The 24,480-nt window shown below is 43.8% G+C and overlaps 1 protein-coding gene across 2 annotated transcripts in view; it reads left to right on the forward strand.

The window, feature by feature from the left end:
- ELP3 (elongator acetyltransferase complex subunit 3) overlaps nt 1-24,480 on the forward strand; it is an 84,887-nt gene that overhangs the window by 12,603 nt on the left and 47,804 nt on the right. For both annotated transcript variants that reach the window (XM_052692405.1, XM_052692415.1), the window contains 2 exons: nt 14,874-15,035; nt 18,510-18,636. In XM_052692405.1, coding sequence (XP_052548365.1) covers nt 14,874-15,035; nt 18,510-18,636 — 289 coding nt within the window. The remainder of the gene's footprint in view (nt 1-14,873; nt 15,036-18,509; nt 18,637-24,480) is intronic.

A 24,480-nucleotide genomic window follows, 5' to 3' on the forward strand; every position in this document is an offset into this window, starting at 1 on the left:
GGTATTTATGTAATGGTATTTGGGTATACGACAGGCTTAAGAACTGTTTCCATAGCAGGTCCATTAACCAAGACTCATTTTCCACATGAATCAGCCACTGACACCCAGAACAGAGCACAGCTGGCTGTGTTGGGTTCTTTGTGGAACAGCTGCAGCTTCTGATGTTGGCCAACACTGTAAGTGCCTCTCTGCTTGGGTTCGTCACGCGTTGCTGTTGTCTCTTGGAAAAGACCCAGTGGGTCTTAGTGCTTCTGTGATTTGTGTTTGCACCCTCAGCTGGGCTGGGGAGCAAGCAGCAGCGCTTCCCTCTGTCACAACTCTTTTCACTGTGTCCCTGGAGATCTCCTGTGGGCATCCTAACATTCACACTGATCTGGCAGGCTGGAAGCAGATGGATCCAGCTTCTTGAGGGCCTTCTCTGAAAGAGGGGATGCAAACTTTAATTAACTGCTTTTTGAGGCTGTCTTACATCTCCAGTTTTAAGACCCGTTAGCCTGTCTGAGGGGAAAAAAACTTCAAACACTGGTGGTTGCAGCAGCACTTGTTTGCCCAGGGATGTGGTGGAGTCACCGTCCCTGGAGGTGTTTGAGAACCACGGAGATGTGGCACTGAGGGATGTGGGCAGTGGGCATGGTGGGGTGGGCTGGGTGATCTTAGGGGTGTTTTCCAACTTCAGTGACTCGAGGTTCTGTGTTTGGTTTGATACGTGGTGCTCCTGATGCTTTCTAAAACCCGTCTGGAAGCTTGAGAACCTATGAAAAATGGGTTTGGTTACGTTATTAGATAATGTGCTTTTTTGAAAGATCCATATATTAAAGTCAAAGAACAGTAGAATGGTTTGGGGTGGAAGGGATCTTAAAGATCATCCAGTTCATGTATCAGTAATCATAATAGAAGCTGCAGTTTCTCTGCAAGAAATGATGATCGTGCAAGCTGACTGCCTCTGAGCAATTCCTAATCTTGCTTTACAATAGCAAAGAATAAACCCATCTTTAAAAGGTCACTGTTGTCAAAGTTGAGGTCTGCTTTAAATTTCCCATTCTTAAGGCTTGAGGAGTTTTGTGAGATGCAGGTTTCTGCAGAACGTTGCTATAGTTTTAGCAAGGTTTAACTCATCTCCTCTTGGTTGCCTCTTAGGGCACAGTAAGGCTGTGTAGGGTAACGTGAGTGTTGTGCCTATGCTGCTCACCTTGTGTGCATTTCTCTCTTCCCTCTGTAAGAAACTCTGGTTCACAATGAATCTTAAGGAAGGAGTTTTAAGCACGCATTCCTTCCCTTGGGATTAGCAGTGGGTAAGGAGTACCTACAGCCTAGATGGCTCAACAGGGCATATGGTGCTTGTTATGCTGATGTATCTGAATTGTGCTTTCTGAGTATTAATTGGGACTCCAGCAATGACGACTGAGGGCTTTGATTCATGAGCCTTGGCGACTGATGCTGGAGTGATCCTGGAGGTCAGTGTTCTCCTTTATCTACCTCCACCCTCTGCTTGAGGTGCCCGCTTCCAAAGCAGTTCTCCACCCATCAGCTGGCAGAGCTCACCCAGTGCCAGATGGATAGAGCTGCAAATTGCCCTGCTGCAAATTGCCCAAATTGGATAGTCAGCTCTCACCCCTTCATTCACTGTAATGAGTAGGTGCTGTGACAGGTAAGCTCTTGCAGCTCAGGCACAGATTGCTTTAACTGCTGGTTTAAGCCCTGTTGTATCTGGAATTTGGGCAACTGGGATGTGGGGATACTTTGCCTGCTCTGCAGCTCCCCTTGTGCAGGCAGCAGCTCCTGACAGAGCAGGGAGCAGATAGCAGGATGCAGCAACAAATAACTGTGGCTGTATCCATCAGGGCTCGTCTGTCACATCCCTCCCTTTGCTGTGCCAGGCAGGAGATAACTGGCTGCTGGTTTGGTGCCAGATCATTTACAACAGAGATTCTGCCCAAATTTCCTTTCATTCCCAGAGATTTGGAGACTGGTTCCTAATGTTTTAGAGAGGTAGGCGGATTTTCTTTGTTCCCAGCTTTTGAAGCAACCCTCCCATGGTGCAAAAGCTGTTAAAACCTACTTTTTATGGAGAGTATCTACCCCTAAATGCCTTCAGGATGGCTTACATTCTACTGGCAGAATTTGAGGTGCACCCCAAAGTTAATTGACAAAGTTAATAGGTTCTCTCTTACTTCGGCATTGCTTATTTCCTACTGCAAGACCCCACTTCTAGCTGCAGAGGTGTGATTTGGAAGATGCAGGAGTGAGAGTCCTTCCATCAGATTGCATCCTGATCTTGCTACGAGTAGCTGTTTATCTTTTTCCTCCCGTCGCTATGGAAAGTGATTGCCTCTCCTGTTATCTGTCCTGTTCACTATTTCCGCAGCATTTTTTTTCCAGTGTTAAATACTCAGGTTTGTGCTTGAACACTGTCTGGGAACTGCAGGTGGAAGGATCCATCCCCACATGTTTATTCCTAATAGACACCAGAGCTACACCAAATTCAGCCCTTTTTTAACCTGTGTTTCTTCTGTGTCGGTGGAAAGGACAGTGGCCGCAGCGGTCATGACATTGTCAAAGCTAAATAATGAATTTCAGTATGCTTTCTTTTTTTCTTTTTTGTCCATTTTCAGCAAATTACTGCTGAACACCTGCCAAAGGGAATACTTCTCTCCTTTTTGCTGCTTCGCTGCTGCGCGTGTGTAATTTGGCAAGCAGAACAAGTTCTCCGTCGACCCACACTAAAATGTTAATGGCAGGATGGGATCTGAGCAGTCAGGTGGGATTGGGAGCTGGGAATGGAGCCGATTCATGGCATGGTCACCTGTATGAATGTAATTTGGACTGTTAATTATACAGTTCTGGTTCATATCTTGCTGCTGGTCCAGAGGTAATGGCACAAAGAAAAGATGCATCGTGTGCTACATCAGCTTTCTACCTTAATCTTCTTGGGTGTCTCTGGCACAGAAAGCATCACACCTTCCTGGGCATCACAGAAGGAATCACCCCTCTGCAGGAGGTTGTGCTGCCTGGATGTGGTGTGGAAGCAGTCCCTGATGGGTGTCCCGGGGACCTCTTGTGTGACCTGTGCTGCCTCTTCTCCTGTTAGCAGAGATTGCTTTCCGATCCAAATTAAAATGTGCTGGTAAAACTGAGCTGCTGTTTATCATTCCCTCTGCAGTGCTGTGCTTGCCTCATTGGTGTTGTGAGCTGAGATCCACTGCCTTTCAACAGCACGAAACTAGTTTCAAAGAAAAGTCATTTTCTAGTAATATCATGATGCAGTATGCATGCAAAAAGTGACAGGTTTGATCTTCAGTTTCATAGGAAGATGTCATGAAGTGGTTTTCCTTTGACTATTTAGCAGCACAGTGCTATGCAGAGCATGGCTTGTTTGCTTTTGAAAACTTCCTGCAATGTGATGCAGTTAATCATAGAACCATTCAGGTTGGAAAAGACCTCTGAGATTCCCAATCCAACCCCAGCCCACCCCACTGTGCCCACTGCCCACATCCCTCAGTGCCACATCCCCACCAGATGTTCCAGAACCTCCAGGTGACCCCACCACCCTGTGCAGCTGTGCCACTGCATCACTGCTCTTTATGAAAAGAAACATTTCCTTATATTCCACCTTTTCTTCACCTCCTCCTGTCCCAAACAACTTGTCTAACACAGGTGCTCCATTCACTAGCTTCGCTTTGCTTGTTGTCCCTTTTTCCTTGTTTTATGTGCTCTCTGCACTGTGTTTATCTCGGTGTGATCCAGGTGTGCCCTTTGCAGGGAGGAGGAGCAGTGGTAGGAAGCTAGAAACTGAATTACTTTTCCAAAAACAGGGTGGAAAATTGCTCATTAAAGATCTGTAGCTGTTGGTTAGAGCTGTGACAGGTGACAAATGGAGCCCAGGAAATAACTCTTGGAGTCTGCTGCAACAAGTGGTGTCTTGAACACGTTGTTGAGAAAAGAAAAGTATGTTTATTTTTTGTAGCACCTTTTGGAGAGAGATCCTATTGCTGCTTTATAGGTGAGGGAGGTAGTTTGGCAAGAGAAGATTAGCTAAACCGCAGCTCTTTGCTGGCAGTTTTGGCTGATGACTGCTTTTTATTAGCTCTGTTTATAATTTTATTGCTCCGATTCCTGTGTTTCCTCAAAGCAGCAATCAAGCTGTTTTCCTTCCTCGAGCTCAGCTTTTGTCAGAATGTCAGGCGGGGGCGAGATGAGCCGTGTGTGTCGGGTTGGGTGCAGGAGCTACAAGAGGAGATCTGTGCTGGACGCTGCCTTTGTGCGGCTCTTAGGACATTTAGTTGTCAGAACTGCGTGCAGCACAGTGGCAGAAGTGCTGATGTTCCTCAATAAGAGCAAGGAAGTGGTTGTTACTAAGAATATGCAACTTTCCCTAGGCCACGGTGAGTCAATATCAGGGCTGAAATTGGAACGGGATTTTTTTTAATACGCGTGAGTCTCACCCAGTGCAATCTTTCTCATCAACTGTAGCAAGAAAAGCTTCGACTTCAGTTTAGATTTAATAAAAGAGAATGTCACATCACTCCCTTCATAATTTTAGATCTAAGCGTTTTTCTCCCCGGCCCCTTTTTAGCCCGTGTCTATAACTGCATATTGACTATTCTGCGGTAAACTGTCTATATAATTATGACTTGATCGTTGTTCATATTGATTTGGTAACAGGCATTTAAATTGTTGTTCTTTCAAGTTTCCCTGAACTAAATTGCACAGCAAAGATGTGAGAAATCAAGAGCCAATCGTGGGCACCTTCCGATGCGGGTTTGCTAACAGTCTGTGGCTGTATGGAGGAGGCTGATGAGCTGCCAGCGCCTCGGTGTCACTGCGGTGACATCGGCTGTTGCTCGTGGGATGTGATGTCTGCTTCTGTGTGCTTGGATGAGAGGAGAAAGAGACCTAGAGTAAAACATGTCCTGTGGGAACAGCAGGTATCGATTGCCTGGCAGAGGTGGAATTTAACTAAAGGTCAAATGAAATTGTATTGGAATTCACATAAGGGACAGTTAAAATGGGGCTAAAAAGCCACTGCTATTTGGATTATATGAAAGATACGGAAAGACAAAAAAAGACCAAGATGAAGTATTAACCAAATGCAGCCAACAGCTACACCTTCTGCTTTTCTCCCTCTGTGTGGATCAAGGCTGCCGTGCTGCAAAGGGCTGATGCTTAAAACAAAGAGTGAGATTCTGTAACCTGCAGCCTGGCCCTGGAGGTGTTCAAGGCCAGGTTGGATGGGGCCCTGGGCAGCCTGGGCTGCTATGAAATGTGGAGGTTGGCGGCCCTGCATGTGGCAGGGGGTTGGAGCTTCATGATCCTTGAGGTCCCTTCCAACCCAAGCCATTCTGTGATTCTGTATATAGGGTTTATCCTGTGTTACTGGACAGAATTTCCCAAATTGTTCATAAGAAATGCATTTGGTTCTTTCTAAAACTTGATATCTTGAAGCATATCCAATTTTCTTGCATTGTACAGAATGTGGTTTTTTTTTTCCAAGCTTTGCTTCTGCATCACAAATTGGCAAGTGGTTTTGAAAATAATGCTGTTTAGAGTTGGTGACTCTCACTTGTGGGCTTTTTTCCCCTACTTCTGAAGACATCTACATGGTTTGGGTACCCTGGGAAGGTATGTGGTCACTGTTTTCTTTTTCAAGTGCTGAAATTCAAAGCTGTTTTCTTTTTTCAAATAGAAGAGCTCTAGTGTTTGGCACAGGAAGTCTAACCTTGTAGGAAGCTCAGGTCTTCATAATGCCTTCAAGCTTCTGGTCATCTTAATCACTTATAGAACCATTAAAGTTGGAAAAGACCTCTGAGATCACCAAGTCCTACCCCAACCCATCCCTACCAATGACCACATCCCTCAGTGCCACATCCCCACGTTTCTGGAACACCTCCATGGATGGTGAACCGTACCATGCATGGACCCCACCACCTCCCTGGGCAGCTGTGCCACTGCAGCACTGCTCTTTCAGAGCAGAAATATTTCCTAATATCCAACCTGAACCTGCCTTGGCCTTCACCTCTTGTCCTATCACTGTTACCTGCAAGAAGAGGCAGCAAGAAGGATGCAAAAGAAGGATGCAAGAAGGATGTGAAAAGTTTGTAGAAGCATTCTGGGAGCAAGGATAGCAATTTTACAATAGCTGGTTGACTGCACAGGTAGCTCACCTGTATTGTGATTCACATATGGTTCATAGAACTGGCTGTCTTGGCTGCAGGAAACCTGCATCATCCATACATGTGATGGATGTGGTGTGGGATTTGTACTGTTTTTATCTGACATTCATATATTAGTCTGAAATGTAAAGTATTTGGCTTATGATGAAGGTTGGATGGGGTTAGCAACCCTATCCATGGCATAGGGTTGGAACTGCATGGGCTGTTTGAAATGGCCCAACGTTTCAATGGAACTTCTAGGTTGCAGTGGTTGTCTTTGAAGTGTTTGATAAATATGTGAGAGTTCGTGTGGATTTCCCAAATTGAGGTTTTTCACTGAAGCCTCCTGAAGGTTTGGGGTGAGATTAAAGGTCTTGCATGCAATTAATGATCATGAGAAGTTGAAAGGGAATAAGTCATCATTTTTTACGACAGAAGAAAGTCATTAGTTGGTGTCCCAGAAGAATCTGTACATGCACCTGCTGGAGACAGGCTTAAATAACCTGAAAAAGGTTGATGCCAGAATTCACTGTGATGCTGGATTCTTTGCAGTGGCAGACAGCAACAAGCTGCCTGCAGGGAGTTGTAGAAGGCCTTCTCCATGCTGACTGGGTGGGTGGTGAGGGGACAGGTGAGAATCTGCAGATGAAGAACAGTGTGCGTAAGGATTCTTGTTTTCCTGCAGGACAGCAAGGAGCTTCAGGTTGGCCAAAGCTACCCAGGAGCCCAGGTAACCATGAGAAGCACAGGCACGTGATTCAGTATTAGTTAAAAGACCAGCTCAGTGCAAGGAATTGTAATAAAGAGAATTGGGAGAGAGGAGTGGGAAATATTGAGATGCTTCTGCATTGTTCAGCAATGTCTCCTTGAACTTCAGCAGCTGTCAGTTTGAACTGTGCTTGGTTCTGCTTTTTAACATTTAGGCAGGGGGAAGGAAAATGATACTGTACAACTGGGGGGAAATAGCAGAGAGTAGTGATATAATAGAGGATCTGTAAAGTCTTGCCTGTCGTGGAGGTCAGGTGGTTATTGATCATCTCCTACAGCTCAAGGACTGGGACCCTCAGATGAAAGGGGGATTCAGGATGAAGGGGGCACTTCTGCATTGGATTGCACAGCTGGGCTGTGGGGAGTGACCGAACACATCTGTGGGAAAAAAACTCTGTGCAGAGCTGCCAAGTGCTGATGATACCTACTACTACAGACATCCCTGCAGAGAAAATCAGAGGTGTTGTAGGAAAGCACCACTACAGCTTTTCCTGCTTGTGCTGCGACCAGCCATCCTTGGATGGAGAGCTGGGCATAGCCAAGCTTTGGACTTGCCCAATGGACGGTGTTAGTGGGGCTCCTTGCTCCCCCTCTAGAGCAGGTCAGTGTGTTAGTGGTGTTTCAGCTGCTGTCTGAAGGAGGCTCCGTGGTTTGTGTCTCTCTTGGCTGCAGTGCCAGGAGGCTGGCACTCATCCTACAGCCTGTGTTCTGTGAGAAGCATGAAGAGTTCAGCCTCCAGTGCTGCCACTTGGCTCTGCTCACCCAGACAGGTTTGAGAGGGGCAGAAAGCTAGCAGAAGGGAGGAGGAGATAAGCACTCTCCTTCCCATTTAAGGCTTATTTCTAGGATGTTTTTTTCCATCAAACCTTTAGCTTTGACAGAGAGGGAAAACAGAGGTTGTAACTTGGCTCTGGGTAGAGCCATGCATATGCAATTTTTTTTGTTTGAAATATTTCACTCTAGCATATCCTTATTCATCCTGGTGCTTTCAGTTACAGCTTGCTGGTAATTTGTAGCTGGCAAGAACGTGATCTGTATTGCTGTCGCCTTGAACTTGATGGATGGGAGCTCACAACATCAGGCACCGATGTCAGAGGTGCTGTCAGGGTTCCCGCTCACAGCCTTTTTTATTTTTACCTCCTGAGCTAAGAAAAGTCTTTCAGGCCCTCTCACATGCCCTTTGGGAACAGGCAGTGATTATGGTGTTGGAAATAATCTTGCATGAGCCCCTTCATTCATTTCTCCTTCACCCACAGTGAAGGGTCTTTGAAAGCTGTGAGTGATGCAGAAATAAACCCTGTAATGACCACCATCTCCTCCATACCAGCATTGGTACCACTTTGTTACAGGTAGGTGTTGAAGCAGGAGGGAGCAAAACTGCCTATGAGTTATGCGTTAGTGGCATTTAGGGGAGAAAAAAAGAGACAAATATTATTCTAGCAGATATAAATACTGTTACATTATCAAAATTGGGAAGTTATATTTCAGTCAATAAATTATTTTAGGTAACTAAGTTTTTCAGGCTGTGAGAACTGAACTTTGTGGAACTGATGCTGTTAAGAAACCACAGCAGAATCTCATACTCCTGGTAGTGGTGATAAAGGAAACTCTGAAATGCTGTAATAAAAAGTGAGCTCTATGAGGCCAAATAACTGGAATTTGAACGCTCTGAAATTTCTGCTGTGGGCAATCATCAAAAATGCAACTTCTGAAAGATGTCTGGTGAGTAAGCTGCCACCTCTTTTGTTTACTAGCAGGAAATTGTAGAAGCTGAATTAATTACTCTAGCTCTGTTTCAGAGATTGGCGTAGTAATAGAATCATAGAATCACAGAATGGCCTGGGTTGAAAAGGAGCACAATGCTCATCTAGTTTCAGCCTCCTGCTGTGTGCAGGTCACCAACCAGCAGCCCAGGCTGCCCAGAGCCACATCCAGCCTGGCCTTGAATGCCTGCAGGGATGGGGCATCCACAGCCTCCTTGGGCAACCTGTGCCAGTGCCTCACCACCCTCTGGGGGAAAAACTTCCTCCTCAGATCTGACCTAAACCTGCCCTGTCTCAGTTTAATACCATTCCCCCTTGTCCTATCACTATCCATCCTCATAAATCAAGCAGAGCTATTACAGATCAAGAAAAAGGAGTTAATTAGAGAGCAAGTAAGCACATGGTGTGTTGGGTACTTGTGTGTTTTAACAGCAGTTTGCTCTTCAGAAGCCATCAGTGTCACTTCTTTTGTCTAAACTCCATCTATATAAATGCCATTGCCTGTCTGGAGCACCTGCTGTTCAGGGTTCCTCTGGGCAGTGCTTCTTATAGTCAAAGGCACTGTTGGGGCTGGGATGTGGAGTATGGAGCACCACCTTTTGTGGAGGCTGCTGCTGCTGAGTGATTCACTAGCAATGCTGCTGATCAAATGGTATGAGCAGCATCATTATCTACTCCATCTTCATCTTCAGTCTGATTTTCTTTGACTTTTGAGGTCACACTGAAGTATCTGGCTGGGGGTTGTTGGGCTGGATGAGTTTTTCTACATCCTTCTCTTACTTCTATGCAGACAGGTACACCTAAAACCTCCTTGCTCTTGGTGATTGGTTCCCTTTGGTGCTTTAACTGTTCCTGCAGTTTCTTGTACTTATGCTTTTGCCTCTCTGCGTACCTCCTTTTATGTACCTTCCTACTTTGAAACTTACAAAGCAAAGAAGTGGTTTAAAGGCATGTGATTACCATGCTGTGCATGCAGCGTGTTGAGCTGCTTGCTTGATTCTTACAGTTTTTCTTCCCTGGGCTCACTGGAACAAGGTGAATCTTTCTGTGCTGTATGGCACCCTGCCACTGGTGCCAGCCAGGGAGTTCGGATGCTGCCGTAGTGTGGATTTGTAAGTAATTGATTCTTTGATGTTCGGGTCTCATAGCTGATGAGGCTTTTGTCTCCAGACCAAAGTTTAATCGAGGGAGAGCAGAGGCTTTGTTAAATGAGTTGTTTTATGCCAGAGCTGTGCCATCTGTTTTTTCTCTAAATGAGAAAGTACCTGCAACCCTATGTCAAACTGCTGCGTCTGGTGGAGAGGTGGGTACTTTCTGATGTAAAATCCCTGCTTATTTAAGAGGCAGATTCTGATTTGAAGCTCTATTTTATGTGCCAGCTTTGTCTGAAAATACACTCAATTATTCTCTAATGATTAAAATGAATAATCTCTCCTGCACTTCATCTTGATTCAGACAGTTCTCTAATCACACTGAAAACTCACTTAACTCCAGCTATGTCTGTGCTAATCTGAAAGTTTATCTGGATCTCATTCCCTTCATTTGTATGGCATCTATTTTATTTGCACAATTCAGCACTATGGTTGGTCTGTTATTAAAATTGCCCCCCTGTAATCTTGTGCTGTCTTGATTTCTGATTGTTCTTGCAGTGTGACAGATTTTCAGTTCTTACTTGGGTTCGTTCAGCATTGCACAGGTAGCAAATAAGACCGTTCCATGGAAGAAGTACTGTGAGGTGTTTGCTGGTTGTGAGGTTAAAACTCCATTGCACCCTCAGATTCTGGAGGAAATCCACATCACTAATCATAGAATCACAGAATCACAGAATGGCCTGGGTTGCAATGGACCACAATGCTCATCCAGTTCCAACCCCTGCTGTGTGCAGGTCACCAACCAGCAGCCCAGGCTGCCCAGAGCCACATCCAGCCTGGCCTTGAATGCCTGCAGGGATGGGGCATCCACAGCCTCCTTGGGCAACCTGTGCCAGTGCCTCACCACCCTCTGGGGGAAAAACTTCCTCCTAAGATCCAACCTAAACCTCCCCTGTCTCAGTTTAAAACCATTCCCCCTTGTCCTATCACTATTCACCCTCACAAACAGCCGTTCTCCCTCCTGTTTCTGTGCTCCCTTCAAGTACAGGAAGGCCACACTGAGGTCTCCCCAGAGCTTCTCTTCTCCAAGCTGAACAATCCCAGTTCCCTCAACCTTTTCTCCCTTTCCTGCCACCAGAGTGAACCTGCAAACCTTGTGGACTTGTGTGTTTGAGACCATCCTGAGGGGCTGGAGTTCAATTTGCTGAGTTCATGTAAGTTTTTAGGTCTTTCCTTGTATCTCTTCTTTTGGGCTTTGTTGATGATGGCTTTGCTCTCCTTGGCCATTATCAAGGTCATCTTGAGCTCTCGTGACTGAGTATCCTGAAGTCACTCTTTTTGGAGCTGTGGATATCAGCTTTTCAGCCTCTCTGCCTAGTTGGATAGCATCTGTTCCCTATTAATATGCTCTTTGGCTATCATGCCATTCCTGCAGGATATGTGGCTAGATGTCTGTTGTTTTTAAAGATTAAGCAAAAGCAAATCCATCATCTCTATTATCATGATAAGTTACTGTATGCTGTTAGTGAGCTTACGGGGCTTTTTGGAACATTAAAGTGTAATATCCCTAAACTTCTCCAAGAGACTTGGCTTGGTGCAGTGAGATATCTTCACATTAAGAAAGAGAAGACAACAACATGTCACTGATTGCATTGGTTTTCAAAACAGGCATAGCAGAAAATTATTCTCATTGACCTGAATGATTTCTAATAGGATTCTGTTGTTTTTGCCTCTGGGCCTTGTGTTTAATACTTGTGTTAAAATAGTAATTTCTGAGGGTTGGCAGATGCTATCAATATTGGAGATGGGCAAATAAGGGATAAATCTGTATCCTATAGTAAGTTGTATATGAGCAAGCCAGCTACTTTATTATGGGAAAATGTAAAGCTGTTTTTCTAGGAATGGTGCAGGGTTCTATTCCGAGAAGCAGCGAAATATCTAGAAAAGACTTTGGAGTTAAGTCACATTATCATGAGCTTTCTGTATGATTCAGCAGCCAAATTACCCTTGACTGTATAAATAGTGGAAAATTGGATAGGAATAGGCAAATTATATTCCATCTGGATTTAGTACTGGTGTGTCTGCAAAGTTCTCCGGCTGTTTTTGATATCAGAGGCAACAGAAACGCTTAAAAACTGGAGAGAGTGCTGAGGGAAGGCATGAAAATGATGCAGAGATCAGAATAGATGCTCTTAATGAGTGATATACAGAGCTCCTTGAATCCAACCTGACGCCCTGGTACCTGCTACAAGGGCAGTACAGTTGAGCACAATTAATTTAGTAGATTTCTGGAATGCATTACGGTGATATGTTGAAATAGAGCTTGCAGGAGCCAACTGGGAGAGCTGCTCTCCTGGATCTGCTGCTCTGGGAGAGCTGAGGGACAACTTTCAGGTTCAGGTTGGATAGTAGGAAACATTTCTTCTCAGAAAGAGTGGTGTTGCACTAGCACAGGTTGGTTTTAAATAGTATTTCCTGCCCCTTTCAGGTCTCTGAGCTCCCTTTTATGGCTCACCTTTGGCCCTTTCTATAAAAGCCTGGTATTCAATGTATTTAGTATTAAATTTCCAACAGAAAACAGTTGCTCTTTTTGCAAAGGGAAAAAATGCTGAATATCCAAATGAGCGTTTAAAGTTCAAAAGTCACAAAGAGGGAGAACAAAAGTCAAATTTATTTTTCCCTGTTTGAGAAATGATAAAAATGTGTTGCCAGAACTGCCTTCAGGTGCTTGACTGTCACATGTTTCTCTCTCTTTACTATTTAGCTGAAGGGAATCTGTAGTCTTCATTACATATGGACCACTCGAGTCAGGCTTTTATGCTAGTAAAATAAAGTATTAGACTGCACTCTTTCTGCTTACCAGCGTTGTTCTGTAAAGCCTTAGAGGCATTAAACCTAAAGCCAGTGCTTGGCTGGGATCAGCTCTGTCTTTGCAGGCATGTCCTGGTTAATGTTTTGATCCCATGCAAGGAAGCTGCTGGGACCCCAGGAGGTGCAGGGAGAACTGGAGCAGTGTGGCTCAGGCTGGGAATGTTTGCTACCGAGAGAGGATATGCTATGCAGATGTACATTACTTTCCTCAATCACAGAATCATTCAGATTGGAAAAGACCTCTAAGATCACCAAGTCCAACCCCAACCCACCCCCCTGTGCCCACTGACCACATCCATCAGTGCCACATGCCCCCAGGTCTTGTGTTGCTTTTCTAATCCCAGGTAAGACCCACTTGTTGCAGCATAGACAAGACAGCTTTTGCAGCCGTGGCACCAGGCTTTCATCCTGCTGGTACTCTTAGTAGATGCTATAGTTTGGGGTCTGTTGGTGTACGTTAGATTCAGCATTTTATGACTGTCATAAATTTGCTCCGGGGGGGGAAATATAATTACTTTTGCCTCCCCTCTGCATTTCTAGCCATGATCACAGGTGCTCAGTACGACACATTTCATCTGGTGTAATGGGTGAGTTATCTGGTGACCTTTTCTTTCCCAAGTTTTAGATAAACTTGTCTTCTTTTTTTTTTTAATTATTTGGAAACAAAATATCTTTCAAAGTATTTTTTGGTCTGCTGTTAATGAATCACACTTTGGCAGTGTTTTCCCTGACATGATAAACAGTGTTCTGGTAGTCTGTCAGATTAGTGAGCCACAAACTCTGAAATGTTTTATGCCTTTTTTGAGCTGCCAATGTTGACAGCCATTATAGTCTACCCCCCAAATATCTTAGACTTTATCAGTCTGAATGGAATTAATATTTTTGCTTTGGGATCTGAATCTACCTGGTTTTTATTGTGTTTTTATTGTTGTTTTGTTTTGTTTTTCTTCTTTTGATATTCTTCTGTTATCATACTGAACCTCCATCATGCTGAAATCTAAACTCTGGAGCTTTCCATCCATCCAGAGCCAGCAATCAGTTGATGAATCCTTATGAAATACCTCATAACGGCCTGAAGCCAGTCATCCTTGTGATTTTGGTGCGCAGCATTCTTTTGGGTATCAGCATAACATCTCTCTTACTCAAGATGTCCTCTTCTCAGTGACATTTAATGTGAATACTGAGATCATCATTTGGGACCATTAAGGAGGCCAGTATGCTTCTCAGAGAGTCACTGTTAATCCTGCCCACATCAGGTTTGAGACTTATCCAGGTTATGTCTGCAGTTCCAGATGGCTTCAAAAGAATCACGGAATCACAGAATGGTTGGTTTGGAAAGGACCTCAAGGATCATGAAGCTCCAACTCCCTGCCACACGCAGGGCCACCAATCTCCACATTTCATAGCAGCCCAGGCTGCCCAGGGCCCCATCCAACCTGGCCTTGAACACCTCCAGGGATGGACGGGGCATCCACAGCCTCTCTGGGCAGCTGTTCCAGCACCTCACCACTCTCATAGGAAAGAACTTCCCCTGACATCCAACCTACATCTTCCTTCCCTCAACTTATAACCATTTCCCCTTGTCCTGCTGTTATCTACCCTCGTAAAGAGTTGACTCCCCTCCTGTTTGTAGGCTCCCTTTAGGTACTGAAAGGCTGCACTGAGGTCACCCCGCAGCCTTCTCTTCCCTTCAGCCTGTCTTTGCAGGGGAGGTGTTCCAGCCCTCTGAACATCTTTGTGGCCCTCCAAAAGAGGAAGTTTTCTTCTTACTGTGTATCTTCCCTATGCTGCAGTCCTCTGTCACACAATCACTGCATTCTGCTGGAAAGGCGACTACGATGTTGGGGACATTGAAATGAATATGACCCCTGCTGATGATGTAGGAGATTGTGTTGATTTATGGTTTCCTGGTGTGAACTTTGTTTCAAGTCTGCTTTGGATTCCTATTTTCTTTTGTTTTATTCTCTCATAGGTCAGTAACTTACCATTTGTCATCAGCAGAGGATTGTTACACCAGCTGGAACAATTAGTCTCAGTTAGACATCCAGTGATAAATAGGGTGGATGGGGAAAAAGGCTACCAATGAGTTTTGTTCCACCGTTAGGCTTCAGTGAAGCTGGGAGCGTGCACCTCACTCAGAAATAGGGATGATGTGTGTAGTTTTCATGGAGCACCCGGTACGTTTTCAGAACGTGACTTCCCAGGTTTAATAGAGGATGGTTTTGTTGCAGGTATTCTGAACGGAGCTTGACCAAATGCGTTGGGATAACCATCGAGACCAGGCCAGACTACTGCCTGAAGCGCCATTTGAGCGACATGCTGTCCTATGGCTGCACGAGGCTGGAGATCGGAGTGCAGAGTGTGTATGAGGACGTGGCCAGGGACACCAACAGGTGGGAAGGAGCTTTTTCAGCTCATTGCATGCTTTCTGGAAGCAAGTCTTTAACCTGCTTATTTGCACACCCGTTTAACATTGATATCGAAACACTCGTGCTGTTTCCATTTATCTGTGAAGAAAAAGTCAACTGCAGTAGATTCATGGAATTCGTTGTGGTGTTGTGTAGACCACGAGTTGAGAAAAAAATAGAGGTTTGTGGTATTTTATTTTAAACTTATGATCTCTTCCTGTAGTGTGTATTTCTCTCTTTTTTTTTTTTTTCTTTTTTATTGCTTCATAAATAAATGCAGTATTGTGAAGTAGAAAATATGCCCAGAGCTTGTTGTTCTTGTCCTATGTAACTCACAACTTTTAGTCTTGAGTAGATACAGTGTGGTATAATCTGCTGTAGGTCCTTCACTAGCCAGCAGCCTCCTCTCTGTACCAGATACCTTACTGGAGAGATGACATTGGCAAGTACAGCGGATGGGACACATCCAAAACCAGCACCTATTGACGAATGAACCACAGTCATTCTAGGTATACAGGATTTTTAGGGATAGCAAAATATGTTCACAGGAAGCTTGTGATTTATTCCTCGTAATCTCTGACCTGTAGCCAAAAGCACAGTTGTCCTACGTAGGAGTGAGCACAATACATTCTTCATCCCATCCCTTACAGGCAAGAAAGCTAATCTTCTTTTTTTTTTTCCCCTCACTGCAAGTCTGATAATTCTGTAGATATTTTGAAAGAAGTGATTGTTCTCTTGATTGTTTTTTTTTCACTTGAGACGCTCGTACAACTTGCCTTCCTTCTTATTGTGTATTCCAGTCACCTAGCAAAGACCTTTGATAACTGTAATCATGCATAATGACAGATGAAGCGTGGTTCAATAAGCAGAACACATTTTTGATAATACTCACCTTAAAGGCAGTAGTGCAAAACTGAAAATGTTGGACATTTTCTTTTAGAGCCTTAAGGTAAGAATCCAAAATGAGTTCCTTCCTGCGGGCTTAGCTGTAGTTTTGCTTGTTTGTGGAAGTGTAGGAAATCACTGCTATGAAACAGTCAGGCTACAGGACTCAGTAGAGAGGAATGGCCATTTATTGAGCAGCCCAAGAGTTAGCAACTAACACTTATAGGTAGTGCTTTTCTCCTGTAGATGTCAGAGCTTTCCAAAGGAAAAGATCCGCGCTAGGGAATTTGGCTAGATCTCACTCTTCGGCTGCATGTATCTGCTAATGGTTACTACTGACACATCATAAATTTAAGAAATCATTTCTTTTAAGCTGCTTTTTTTCACAAGCTCCTTTTAAAGATGTCCTGTCCTGAAGCGGAACTGTGAAGCTCCACTTAGCTCTCACTGCAGTCATCTTCAGCTTTCCTACAGCGTGCTGGATCAGAGCTGAGGCCATAAATCATTCAAAGCTTCATGTCACTTCTGGCTTGTGAATTGCCTAATGAACCCGTGCTTTCCTGCTGATGAACCAGAGGAACAATGAAGTTGTATATTACTATTTCACTCTGAAATAATCTTGTACAGAATTACATTTCTGAAGATTTTTGGTGTTTTTCAATCCTGCTTGCAGATTTCCTAAAAGACTTTGCAGGCTCTCCCAGGGCAGACAAAATACAGGCTGTCATTCATGCATCTTGCTCCAATGTTTTTGAACAATGTATTGGAATACACTTCTAGAGAAGGGTGATGCAAGTTTCTCTTTCTTTTGAAATGACCTCATTTTGCTTCTGTTCTTCTACTTTGTGGGGGATGTGTTTTGCTTTAAACTTTTAATATTTTGCTTGTAGCAAAATGTCAGATTACAACCAATTAGGCTAACTGTTTGGAAATTACTTTCTATTATGTTCCGTAAGTCATTAGTGAGGTTTTTGAGTGCCTTGGGTGGCTGTGAGGCAGAAAAAATATTCAAGAACAGATCTAGGCATCAAATAATCAAGTTATTGATGCAGCTCAGATTCCACTTCTAATAAGAAAATAATTTTTATTTATGAAGCAGCTCTCCCATTTACTCCCCTCAGGCTACTCAAGGTCTTGAGTAATTCTGTCCTTGAACAGTCTCAGAAAATACTGTAACACTTCTGAAAAAAAAAATCATTAATAAAACTACAGTCATAAAACTACAGGTAGAGATTTAACAGAGGCAAAATATATAGGTAGAGAGAAAGAGAGGAAGAGGTACTTAAAACCAGGGAAGTAGCTGTTTGATGTTGTAGAATCATTAAGGTCAGAAAAGACCACTAAGTTCATCATGTCCAAATGTCAACCCATTCCCACCGTGCCATTGACCATATCCTTAATGATCGGTTAACATTAGGTCTCAGCAGAAAGTGTGCTTTGGTAGAGATCCCCCCCTGCATTGGATTTTTCACCCAAAAGACCTTTGAGTAGAGGAAAAGGCACCTGCTGAGCGGTGCTGTTGACAAGGGGTGTGATGTTAATGGCAACTGGAAGAGAAAGAAAATAGCAGATGCTGACAGATAGAAGTCTCCAGAGATGTCAGCCAGTGCTGGAAGAGCCTGCGACTGGGCAAGATCAGGAACAAGGACTTGTTTCCATGGTGGAAAGGCTGGTCACCTGGGGTAGGAACCTCCCTGGAGCTGTTCAGTGATTCTCACTGCTCCACAGAGGCTTTCAAGAAAGTGGCACTTAGGAACATGGTTATTGGGCATGGTGGGGATGCGATGGTGCTTGGACTTCATGATTACTGGTCCTTTCCAACTTTAATGATTCTGTGATTCTGTGGGGAGATGGAAGAAGTCTCCTGAACCATGAAAGATGGAAGGAGAGGAGTTTGCTCGAGGCTGATGAGCTAGGTGTGATTCAACCTTTGTTCCTGCAGCCATTCCCACTCTTGTCGAACTCCTGCAGAGCAAATCTGAGCTCCTGTGATGCAACGTCAGTGACATGGAACTCAAAATACTTCCACACTCCTATGATTTGAAACTTTAACATCCCTCAGAAGCCACAAAGAGTTTGTTTTTCTTTAAAGGGAGTACTTGGGAGTTTGGCAAGCCTGGTGTAGAACAATTTTCTAACTAGCTGGCTTTATGTGGCTCCCGTCCTCCTCCTTTTCCTGTTCTGATTCTTTTGTTTCTGGTTACACTTGTTTTGATTACATGTTGTCCTCAGCACAGTATGCTCATGCTGTGGCATCTTCTTGTGTCATTGCTGTACAAAGTGCATTTCAGCAGTTCACAGAAGTTCCTCAGGCTGTAGTTTGGAAAGTTGTAGCCTTGGGGTGGTTCCCCTGCTAAAGAAGCAGCAAACTTGACTGTTTGCCCTTAGTTTAGTTTATTGTAATAGAAGCCGTGTTCCAAGACTTGAATGGTGGTAGACAGACAATAAAACTCATCCATGCTCACTTCCTAGGGAATAACCTGAATTCACTATGTCAAAATATGTCTTCCTCTTTGTGGTTTTGTGCTGCCTTGGCTGTTGGGGCTCTAGATCTCTCTTTTTCTCTCTTCCCAGAGGTCACACCGTGAAGGCTGTGTGCGAGTCATTCCACTTGGCCAAGGATGCTGGCTTCAAAGTGGTGGCACACATGATGCCTGATTTACCAAACATGGGCCTGGAAAGGGACACCGACCAATTTGTTGTGAGTATGGCTGAGGATATCCAGGAGTTTCTGGTTTGTTCTATCTAATGCTTTCTCTCTTTCTTAGCTCAGCTGCTAGTTACGATCGAGGCCAGAATTGTTTCTTAAGGACAAACAATTTAAAATTCATTTTTGAAGGTGGAAGGTAAGAAAGATTTGTTGAACTACTTCATCCAGAAAATTATATCCCTGCCTCATGAAAGACTGAGTCACTCAGGTCTCTGTGGAACAGAGCTCTTCCAGTATTAAGTAAGGCTCTTACTTTTCTCCTACTTGGTTTTCTTGCCTTGGCTTTAGAACAGTACCTGTTTCAAAGTTAAAAACGTATTATCTCCAAGGTAATTAATTGCAAAATAGAGTGTATAGGTGTATTATATAGCAACTCTGTTCCTGGCTCGGCACTGTTGAATGTCTGTTTCAATGATGTGGAAGAAAATTTAAAATTATCTATAGAGAGATTGAAATGAGAAATGAAAGAGCAAATGGTAAACATTGTAGGGAATTAACCACTTTATCTGATAATGTAGATTATTTTTTTTTTATGATCTCATTATTGCAAAGTCCAAATTCATCGTCCTGAAATAGTGCAGAAATTGCAGTCACGATGCAGGAATCACAGGTATATTTCTGTGCAAAGGCAGAGTAGGTGCTTTCTGGCACAGAAAAGCTGTCAGTGCAATGGAATATATTGTTTAGAAGTACAGGCAGGAAACAGTGGGTTTTCATGGAGTGCTGCAGAGAGGTAGGTTTAGAAAGAAGCAATCCAATGTGCAGCAGTTCAATGCAGGAAGGAAATTCTGAAACCAGTGGTGTGCACTTCTTGTAAGCGATTTTGTGCAGTATTCCTTGAGCATGTCAGTATCACAGTGCACTTAGGAAATACTGCGTTCATGTGGTGTGAGAGGCCGGGGCAAAGCGCTAAAGTGATGCTCACAAAACTAGGGATGTAACCAGTGACAGAGCTGAAGGTTAACTCAAAATTCCTGCCCCAGCTTCTGGTGCTTCTGGGTTATTTTCTTACAGTGCAGAGGGAGATGGAGGGGTAACAGTGAGCACCAAATTAGCCATGATGTCATGTAATTGTTTGTGCTGAAGGGTATGGCAAAGTCTGACTCAATATCTAGTGAGGTTGCAACCGTAGTTCTGGGTTCTTTAATGGATCTGTCTTTACTGAGGTTGTATTAGGCTGGGGAGGATTTATGATGGAAGAACAGCAGTACTGACTAAAAGATTTAAAGAGCTAACCTTGGATAAGACTCAGCAAAGAGAACGCAGTAATCCCAAGTATTTGCAAAATGTAAGACTGGAGAGGGAGCAATTATTTAAAGCAGAATTACAAGCTTCCATGGAAAGTATTTTTTTATTTAATGATGATTATTCTTTGCTGCTTATCCACCATAAGTGGCTGAGGCTTTTTCACTGCAGAATCTGGAGTCACTCCTGCTTTAGTGTAGGAGCTTTGGGGAAGTATTTTTCCAGGAGTTTGCTTCAAAGATGTGGATTCGTGTGATGCTGAGCTGCTCAGTGGAGCTGAAGGGCTCCCTGCTTGTCAGGGTGGTGCCATGCTGTGTTCCATCCATTTATTAAGGGCAGTTGTTGCAGAAATAGAAGATGCAGAAGGCAAAGTCCTCAGGAAGAGAAGACAAGAACGTATGGTGAAAAGGCAGGAATTTCATGAGAAGGGCTTAAAAGAAAGCTGGGAAGATCCTAGAGTCATAGAATCATTAAGGTTGGAAAAGACCTCGAAGATCACCAATCCCAACCCACCCCCACCATGCCCACTGACCATGTTGAAGCTCACATGATTGGCCTCAGCCCATTGACCAGCCTGTCCATATCCCTCTATAGGGCCTTCTTACCCTCAAGCAGATAGAGCTAAGCATAGAAAAACAAGAGAAAAAAGCCAAGTGAAGAAGGTCAACTCATTTAGAATACTTTTGCAAGAGAGATTGCAGCTTTAGGAGCTGGAAATACATCTGTGCTGATGGTGTGCCAGCTCTGGAACATGGAAGGAAAGAATTCACATGTTGTGACCAGGAGGGACAGCAAGGCCAAGCAAGGAATGAGACGTGAAGAGAATTAAGAAATCTTTGTTCTTAGAAGAGGAGGTGTCAGAGAATCATAGAATTCTCCAAGTTGGAAGGGACTTGTAAGGATCTTTGAGTTTAACTCCACACAGGACCATCCAAAAATCAGACCACAGGAAAGGGGTAAGATCAGATCAGAAGTGTGGGATGAAGGGCTGGAGGACCGGGAAAGAAAAACGTGAAGCAATGGAAAAAGAAGACCTGTTGAAGCTTAAGAGGGGGATTCAGGAATGCAGGGGTGACGGGGTGATCAGCCACGTTAATGAGTTCAGAAATTTGAAGCGGGACTCGCAGATCAAATTAAGATTGGATGCCAGTGAGTGTAGAGGTGAGAAGCTGGAGGATGAGTAATCAGTGTGGAGGATAAAGCCCTCAAGTAGTAATGTGAATGCTGCAGAGTGAAGAGGAGAAATAGGACTTTGAAGAGGCGGGCTGCTGGAGAAGGGCTGAGAGATCACAGCAACACGAAGAATTACAGCCGTGTTGTTCCAAAGAGAGGAAAATCTGAGGAAGGAGAGAAGAAACCCACATGTGGGTGTGGGGAGACCTGCATGAAAGAGGCAGCTGTGAGGTGGGTGCCCAGCAAGGTGATCACTGTGTGCTTCACAAAATGAAGCTGCAGGAGACGAGAGAGGAGAGGTTGTGGATCACTGTGACATGTTTCAAGATGGAGTGGTAAAGCAGGCATGTTTTCTGTTTCAAATTCTCGGTGCTTCTCAACCTGTCTTAAGTGTTTTATAACTTCTTTTTGAAAGATCTTTTGTCTTAACAGAAAAAAACCATTTGTTTTCTTTTGTTTTTCCCTGCACTGGCAAACGTAAGAGAGGTGCCCAGCAGACTGTAGTTCCTTCTATCTGGCTAAATCCCTAGGGAAGAATACATTCTCTATTTCCTACCCCAACATTCTATGTCATAGTTTAGAGTTGTTAAAAACAGCTTATTTTTATGTTGTGCTGTATAAATGTTAGCTCCTGCTGGTAAATATTTGGACACTTCTATTGCATAAAAAATGCTGTGATCACAAAGAGGGGAACCAAATGGAGAGCATCTGTTGCGTTCCTGCAAGAGTTGTGAGCTGCTCATCAGTAGAGTGGTGCTGTGTGACAGCTTGGGATTGCTTAATCCTCTGCTTCACAAAAATCTTTATCTTGCTATGAGATACTGTAATTTTGGAGGGACAAAGGCAGCTGTACCTTGTCAAGGATCCCTACAGATTTTTGCTTGTGTGGTATTTCTAACTAGGTCTAGAAATTTATTTGCTGTGATGCTAACTTCTTTTCTAGGCATGTGCTTTTCAGAGCAGGAAAAAGTAGGGCAAAAGGGAACCAAGATGACTTTAGAAGGTCTAAACACTGCCTTCATAACCAGTTGATATATTAAAGATAGAGGTTTCTCTTGGGAAGATAATAACTTGCTGATTGTGCTGACTGCGTACTAAAAATACTGGGTGCTTCTTCAAGTTGAACAGGCAATTATGGTGTCAGGAGTAACATTGCTTCTGTCCCTCACGACCTATTGATCTGGAAGTGTAACCTGCTGCTTGCACCCAGCAGCGAGGTCAGTTACTCTTTTGCTGGCATATCAAAGTTTTGTTTGTGTATAGCAATATAGCAACTGTATTCCTGGAAAGCATATTCGTAATTGTTTAGAGCTGTAATTTATGGATAGGAGTCAATATATTAGATCTGCCTTTTGGTGTATGCACATATTCTCTCTTTGACAGTGAGTAGCAGGTGGGTGGCTTTCTGTCTGCCTTCATTATGAAAATTATCACGTTCTTTTTTCTTTTTAACCAGAGTGGATGCTCCCGCTCCCTGTCTCAGCTATGTTGTGCTTCTCCACCCCTCCTTCCCCCTTATTCCTTTTTTCCCCCCATTACCATTGATTCTTTTTATAGCCTCAGAGGATTTCCTTTCCACTTCACGTCTTCTCACTGCGTTCCAAGCACAGGAAGATGCTGCAGGAGGCAGCATGCTCTGCTTCCTGCCACCACCCGTGTCCTTGTGCCAGGAAGGGAGGTAGTGTGCCCACATGCGTGCACACGCAGCCACACGCACACTGCGCTGCTCACTCTTGGCAAATGCAAGCAGAACAGATAAGACTGCTTTGCAGTGCCTCACGTAGCAGGTGGTCGGAGAAAATAATTAGAATAATAGCTAGAATAAATCAAGGGCTCAGCGGGAATAATGGAATTGTTACCAGAGCAGACACCTCATTCTGTGGAACACGATAAACACTCAGCTCTGCTCTTGTAGCACGAGAGAGATGAGGTGACTCTAGGGGTAAATGGTTGGGAGGATTCATGAATCACGCTTGCCAACGGGGCTACCAAGCAGAACTTCAGGATTGAAGCAGAAACTTTGGGAGGCTGAAGAATTCCCAGTATACTGTTGCTAATTCCTTGTTCTGTATCTGCAGAGTCACTGAGAGACAATAGTATAACCAACAAACTGTATCTGCTGTATAATAAATACTGCTAAGGTAGTAACATTTGTTAGTGTAGGATGTGTTGCAGTGTTTGCCTTCATTTTGTCAATGACCTTTGCCAAGGCACGGTTTGCTGTTGTGGTTCCTCTTGATGCTTTGTGAGAGATGGCTGTAAGCCCATCTCAAATGACTTTAAGGGCCTGTGTAAAGGAGAAGAACAGGGAGGAGGACTAGAAGATTGTAGAATCATAGAATCGTTAAGGTTAGAAAAGACCTCTAAGATCCCCAAGTCCAACCCCAACCCACCCCACCGTGCCCACTGCCCACGTCCCTCAGTGCCACATCCCCACGGTTCTGGAACACCTCCAGGTTTGGTGACCCCACCACCTCCCTGGGCAGCTGTGCCACTGCACCACTGCTCTTTTGGGGAAGAAATTGTTCTTAATATCCAACCTGAGACGAGAAATTCCAAGAGTGAGAGATGTCACAGCAAGTCACTGGCAGAATATTCCAGCTCTGAAGACATGCACTGCATAAAGTTGGGAGATGCTGGCCAGAAATGTAATGTTGGTCCCTCCTTGCTGAGAAACTGTTTTTTTCATTGAGGAAATACTTGAGGAAGCCTTTTGACTTCATTCTTTCCATCCAGCGTCTCATCTAAATAAAAATAAGAGGGTCAAAGCACAGGGAGGGCCCATTACTGCTCAGTGCTGGGGATGAACGTCAGACTGAAGGGATTTGGTTCCATTCGCTAGAGCCATTCTTGCAGTCTTTAAATAAAACGTAATCATTGAATTATAAAAAAATCATCCTTTTCTTACAGTCATGTGTCGGGCTGCTTTTTTTTTTTCCTAAAGGATTTGCTAAATAAGCACTTCTCAGAAATAGACTAATTTTAGTGAAGTGCCCGATGCATCTGAGCTTCAGTAAGCAGGAGGCTGCAGCCTCATTTTGCTGTGTTGAATGTCAGGGAGAAAAATAATGGCCAAGTAAGGCAATGGTTGTTCCTTCTCATTCTGATCTATTTGCTGTTGTAAAACTTTAAATACTGTTGTATCACCTTTAGTTGTAAATAAGGAGATGTTTTTCCTGAGGGTTTTCATTTTTATTAAGGAGCCGAAATTCATAATGAAGGTAATATATTACAGCTCTATCAGGAGCTTTTAATAACTGTAATAAAAAAAATAGTTAGGCTGCTGATATCAATTGATTTTTTTTTTTTCTTTCTTTTTACTCATTTGGGAAGACAATTATCTGTGTTTTTAAATATAGCTCTGAAATGTTTAGTGGGGTAAATGATTTTCCTTTCAATTCCTACTAAGCATCTCAT

Source organism: Tympanuchus pallidicinctus, unplaced genomic scaffold, assembly GCF_026119805.1.
Source record: "Tympanuchus pallidicinctus isolate F22 unplaced genomic scaffold, pur_lepc_1.0 scaffold1, whole genome shotgun sequence".
NCBI lineage: Eukaryota > Metazoa > Chordata > Aves > Galliformes > Phasianidae > Tympanuchus > Tympanuchus pallidicinctus.